We start from the raw sequence: 5912 nt of genomic DNA, 5'->3' as shown, positions 1-5912 counted from the left end.
TGGTTTGCCAGTGTTTAGTCAACACTAGTCTGGAGGCTGAAAGATGAATTAACGGTGTCTGTGGCTCCTGCATATTTCACTGAAAAGTCTGCTGAGGAGTAATTACTGTAATTCCTTAACGGCTCGCTGAAGTGTTTGGATCCGTTAAGGAACTTTATAAACAGTCACAGGACATATATGTCCCGAAAGCGCAACGAGAGAGAGATGTCTACAGAGCCGGGAGACAAATTTGCTTCATGATGCAGGATTTCTTCAAACTACCACTTTTTTATGAGTTATGTACAGAAGTCTGACAACACAAGTTTCCTCTCTGCGTTGGTGTTTTTGAACACACACACTTTGGAAGCTTTTACACTGCAGCTTTAAGTGGAAAATGGCCTTCATACTCCCACTTGGGTTGGGGTAGCTGGGCAGGGTAGGTGTTTTCTTTCTTTTGTTTTTTCTTTTTTTTTTTTTTTTCAAACCAAGGCCCCTCAAGATGTCTGACATGTTTCTGCAGGACCACAGGCCACTGGTTGGCGCACAGCAAAGGCTTGTGGTGGGCTGTTTGTCTGTGTGAAGCTGGCATAGCCTCCTGTTCCCCTGCATCTGTTCCCCATTAGCAGAGCCGAGAGTATAAAGCAGGGAGCTGACAGGAGCTGAGGACAGTCTAGTTCCTGCCTGGATCATGGGGTTTACTGTCTGGCTGTGCGTGCTGTGCCTGCAGGCGAGCCTGCTGTCACACGCCTTCGACTGCTCAGGAGCAAGCCGGGGAGAGCTGTGTGTCAGCGGACAGACCGCAGACGGACAGGTAAGAGACGCACTTCTAATGGATGTGATAGTTAGCAGAAGACAAGGGCATTCATTATGTATCAGTCATCATCTCTGCTGCCGTGACACGACCGGGGTAAGTACAGCCTGTTTGAGCCCATTAAATGCTGTTTGCTTGCTGTTAAGCGACATAATAACCAACTTTTAACGCAAATGAAACTGAAAAGAACTAAAATTATTAGGCTCGTGTAAAGTAAGTGTGCTTTAAAAATTGGTGATACGTCTCTAATGTTGCGTTGAGGTAGATTTGATTCCAATTTTTACTATAAATTTGAGTTAAAGTACAAACTAATAATACAAAGTAGCTGTTTGTAGTCTCTTTTGTAAAAATAGCCCATATCTCCACTCACTGAAAGCTTTAAAAATATGTCTAGCACATTTGTTACTGTTTACCAGCATTTTCTCTTATTAAATATGGGGAAGCTTTGGATTATCTCATAAATGGAATAAATGTTTTTAAAAGTTTGCACTTTAAGTAAAAGTTCCATACTTGTTTCATTTGTTTCTGCTCAGACACAGCATGATTAGTGTTTATATAATAGTTTGGCCAAAGGAAACCAGTAAGTTTGCTGGAATGTAAGTACGTCCAGTCTGGCTCCTTTAGAAAAAAAAAAAAGGCTGCTGTGGCGATTATAGTGGCCAAATGTGTTTCGAATGGATGGAGACGTGTACAGTCTGACCCTGACCTGTGGAGACATATAATTTTTTTTCTTCTTACAGAAACAAACTCTCATTGTAATGGTTTTTACAGCCATAATGACACTCCACCAAAAATATACCCTTCTGTGGAACAAAATTCTTCAGCTCCCCTTTTTTTGGCTTTTCATGTGGCTGCTGCCTGTTAAACTTTAACTTCGTGGTTAGCGTTTTGCTGTGGACAGTCCTCATGTTCTGTCCAAAGTAATCACCCTCATCTGGACAATGCATTTGACATCAGGAGGAGAGAGAGAGAGAGGGATTCTCACCCACACATGAAAGAGTCTGAGTGGGGAATTCTGTTCCGTGTGATGTAGTTTGCGCCACATATGTGCTCTTCTGCAGCAATTATTTGTAATGTAATTACAGCACACGCAATTACAGGCTTCATATGTGGTGGGAGCTAACTAATACCAGCAGCAGCATCCTTTTCAGGATATATTTGCTGCATTTGGTTTAGTTTACTTGCGTTTCCCTCTTCTCACCAAAAGGCACTTGTGTTTGTAATGGGGTGGTATATACTAAATGTGTAATTTATGGGACTCGTCAGCACATAATGTGCGCAGCAGCAGAAAACTGAATGGATTGTGGCAGGGTCTGATGAATATCCTAAACATACACACTTAAAAAACATAGCACTTTACTTTATGAGGTCATCAAGAGCCAGCAGATAACAGCTGCAGTTTTATTCTGCTCAGACGTGCTGTCTTGTTTGGTGATTGGAGTGCTGAAAAATGACTTGTTTTGATGAGTGATAACATAAATTATGATATATTGTTAGATGGGGCAGTATGGCCTGTTTCTTCTGGGATAGGAGAGTATTTACACACTGTGAAAGTGACTGAAAATCTAATCTCATTCACAAATAATCACGCAGTCATTGTCATCAGTGGAGAGAACAGCTTTTCCCAGAAGCCACAGTAACTGAATAGTACTGGAAAATAAAAATTATAAAGCATGAGTGTTGACTTTCTTTTTTTGTCCCCAGTCAGATGATCAGACACAGCAGAGGGGGCTACCCTTACCTGAAGGACTGGTATGTGCCACTTCCTCTTTACTTTCACATCTTATATCGAATTCTTTAGTTTCTTTTTGAAGGAAACCTTCTCGGAGGAGGTCTAAACTCAGGGAAACTGCTTTATGGTCACAGGAAGTCCACTGCTGAAATAAGATACTGAAAAACACATAGTGGTATAAGAAACTGAGAAAGAGAAGACAAAGACTTATAGAGGGGAATTAAATGGTGTGGAAAGGGGTGGTTGTGACAGGTTCATTTTTCATGTCTCTACGCCAGAATTAGTCACTATGTTTTTGTGTGACTGACCCATTCTAGGGAAAAGTGGTACTTTTGAACATGCTAAGGGAATGTATCTAAGTTTGGCACATACAGGCAAGAATAAAACACCTTTCAAAGGAAATTTTTGGCCATAAGAAATCATAAGACAAAATCTTGCACAAAATCTAAGAGAATAAATGAATAAAGTGATAGGATTTCATAACTAAAAAGATTGAGAACTTTATTTTAACACTAATCTTTCATGTCCATTTATTAAACTACGTCAAAAGCATTTATTTATCTTCCTGTTAAAAGGGAGTTTTTCCTTCCCACTGTCGCCAACTGCTTGCTCATAGGGGTCATGATAGTAGGGTTTTCTTTCTAATATTGTAGGGTTTTTACCTTACAATATAAACCACCTTGAGGCAACTGTGGTTATGAAGAGTTTGGACAGACATGGATATTACTGTCAGTCCACAAGTTGCAGATCTTACTTTAGAAGGCAAAACATGACTGTGTTAATCAATGCAAACTGCATGACTAGATGATTGGGTTACTGATAGAAATGGTAATATGATGTAACTGTCACAGAGACATCAGGCAGTGAACCTGTAGAAACACACTCTCCGTGAGCTCACAAGAGCATTGCAGCATGTGCATCCCTGCAGCTTCAGATATAGAAACAAACAATAATGTATGCATATTGCAATTAACCTTCAGCTCCAAAGTGTACAGCTGTTGTGCCACAGCCAATTGTAAAATATTCCATCCCACAATGCTGAAAACAGAGGCAATCAACAAAATGTAGGTCAACAGCAATCACTGTAAGTACTTTAAATGGCATCACGAATGATTGCGAGGCAAATATTTTGCAGCTAACATAGTCATCTCTGTGTTCAGTGAAATGGAAAAAGAGGAGGAAGTATTATGCTGGAAATGATCTAGTTATTTCCACACTTGTGTAACTTTGTGGTAAATTTGTAACCGTGCTGCAGACTGTGCTGCAGGGCGATGACTCCACGAGCCTCTGCCGTTTATTCCCCAAAGTCCCAAATGGCTAACTGAAACCTGTTGTTTCTCAAAGTGCCAATCCATTTATTTGGAATTTGAGTAGCTTAATAGCAGTCTTTATTTTCTGCAGATCGATGCAGGAAGTGGTTGGACCAGTAACAATAATAATGTTGCACTTTCCTCCTTTCAATGTTGCCGCTTGACTTTAAGCATTCTCAAAGAACAGAGGCTGGATGTGACCAGAGCAGGATAAGGAGAAAGGGCCAGGCTCACAAACTATCCACTGCACACAAGACTTGACGCACGTTATCACACAGAGAAACAGGAGTTGTTTCCCTCTGTGGTTGTGGTTGTGACTGTCTCATCCTTGTAGGCTTTGTTCAGACGTAAGAGACAGTTGGAGCGGAGAGATCACACCCACCTGAGTCACTCCAGCCTGCCCGGGGCCGTCTCTGTCAAAGGCTTCCCTAAAACTCTCATCCAGGTAAATCGTTCTTGTTACTCACAAGGGAGTCAGAGGGAGAAAAAGCCTAATGCGGGGGAGGTGGTGACTGGTTCTTAGCGGTGGTGGCAGCTGCCGAATGGTCCAGAGAAGCTTTAGTCATAGTGGATCAAATGTATATGCTGTGGAAAAAAGAAGAAAAGAAACCACATTTCTTACCAACTCAGTAAAAGTAAAAATGAAAGCATCTGTGTTAGACCAGTGCTTCACTGAAGGGGCGACAGCTGTGAGATGGTCACAGCAGAAGAAATGCAATGTGTGCATGTATGTACTAATCTCTGTGTCCGGGGTTTCTTAGGCTGATAGGTCCCGGCGACACTTGGTTACAGCTGCAAGCAAGAAAAGGCGTAACAAACTCCGCCCTGGCTCCTTCTCTGTCATCGTCTACGACAAGGAAACCACCCCCGTACAGGTGAGTCTCCATGGCAACCTCTGTGCAGAGAAACAGCTGAGGCCGGATGTGCAAGCAGTCATAAGGCCACCTTATATGGTTTTATTGGCTCAGATTGGTGTGCTCACCTGTATAATCTTTCCGAAATTGCTTCTTTTTTTTTTTCATATCGGGCAATCATTCAGACGACTTTCAGTTTTTTGAGTGTGAAGTTATAATATATGCGTGAACATGCAGAAATGACACATTGTAAAACTCACTGTAACACCGATTTGTCTGGGATCACTTTTTCAGTTGATCAGAGCGAGGAGACAAGTGAAGCTCGATCCAGCCAAGAGGGGGAAATCGGGTCGCTCTGGAGCTTTCTCTGTCCTCGTGAGTCATTTACAGTGTTTATTATCCTGCACACTGCTTCAAAAATAAAACTCTGGCGTACTGTGTTTAAACGACGTGTCCCTGTGCTCTCCAGGGGGATCCTCAGACTGATGGACAGAGCGACAGAGCCGAATGGAGCACATAAAAGACAAGAACTGGAGAACACACAAAGAAAAAAGTTCCTTGTCATTCTTGCAAAACCTAACAAGGGCCTGCGCACAGTAGAAATGTGTCCAGATGTAACCCCAAAACGTGTGGAGAAACCGACCGCTGACATGGACAACATTCCCAGTAGAAAAACCTCTGTTCTGTTCTTCTTGTTCTAACTGTAAGCTAGCTTACATTTATCAGCTGGTCTACATTTATATGGATACTTTTATATATAGTTTTTAATTTCTAATATATTCCTGCATGTTGTTGTTTTTTTTTCATCACAAAAAGATCTTATATTAATATTCTTCTTTGCCATTTTGTTGTAACCTATTTAATCACAGAATCCTTATGAAGATTGGGGTTATATTTTTGCAGAAATATCTCCTGTGTTGTTGTATCAGGTTTCAATAAAAGTTAAGTAGAGACGTACGGAGTCGAGGTTTTATAATGTTTAAGCACTTCATGCTCCACTGGAGGATTGCACACATTGTCCTTTTGTCCCCCCAGAATGACTTGTTATGTTTCTATTCAAATATGAAGGATTATTAAAAGGTGAGTATCAGGTAGGCTGAAATGCCACTAAACCTTCAATTACAGATGGCAAGTGTTACAGGTATAGTGCATTGCTGGCCATGAGAAGCAGCAGGATAGACCAGCAGGAACCTGAGAGACTCACTGATCCATTAGCATTTCAGCAA

General features: G+C 41.4%; 1 protein-coding gene across 1 annotated transcript; it reads left to right on the top strand.

The window, feature by feature from the left end:
- Positions 1-538: 538 nt before the first annotated feature.
- Positions 539-5549, top strand: si:dkey-12l12.1 (uncharacterized). Its single transcript, XM_063484248.1, has 6 exons — positions 539-790; positions 2495-2542; positions 4167-4277; positions 4594-4707; positions 4981-5061; positions 5156-5549. The coding sequence occupies exons 1-6, from the start codon at positions 668-670 to the stop codon at positions 5204-5206; spliced, it is 528 nt and encodes a 175-aa protein (XP_063340318.1). The 5' UTR covers positions 539-667; the 3' UTR covers positions 5207-5549.
- Positions 5550-5912: the final 363 nt, after the last annotated feature.

The sequence above is a fragment of the Pelmatolapia mariae genome, linkage group LG9 (assembly GCF_036321145.2).
Source record: "Pelmatolapia mariae isolate MD_Pm_ZW linkage group LG9, Pm_UMD_F_2, whole genome shotgun sequence".
Classification (NCBI taxonomy): Eukaryota; Metazoa; Chordata; class Actinopteri; order Cichliformes; family Cichlidae; genus Pelmatolapia; species Pelmatolapia mariae.
The sequence above is the reverse complement of the archived record's forward strand: the minus strand, read 5'-3'. Positions and strand labels throughout refer to the sequence as shown.

Coding starts and splice junctions, on each gene's coding strand:
- si:dkey-12l12.1 (XM_063484248.1), top strand. CDS start 668: ATGGGGTTTACTGTCTGGCTGTGCGTGCTGTGCCTGCAGGCGAGCCTG. Junction 791..2,494: donor GACAGACCGCAGACGGACAG/GTAAGAGACGCA, acceptor TTTTGTCCCCAG/TCAGATGATCAGACACAGCA. Junction 5,062..5,155: donor CTGGAGCTTTCTCTGTCCTC/GTGAGTCATTTA, acceptor TGTGCTCTCCAG/GGGGATCCTCAGACTGATGG.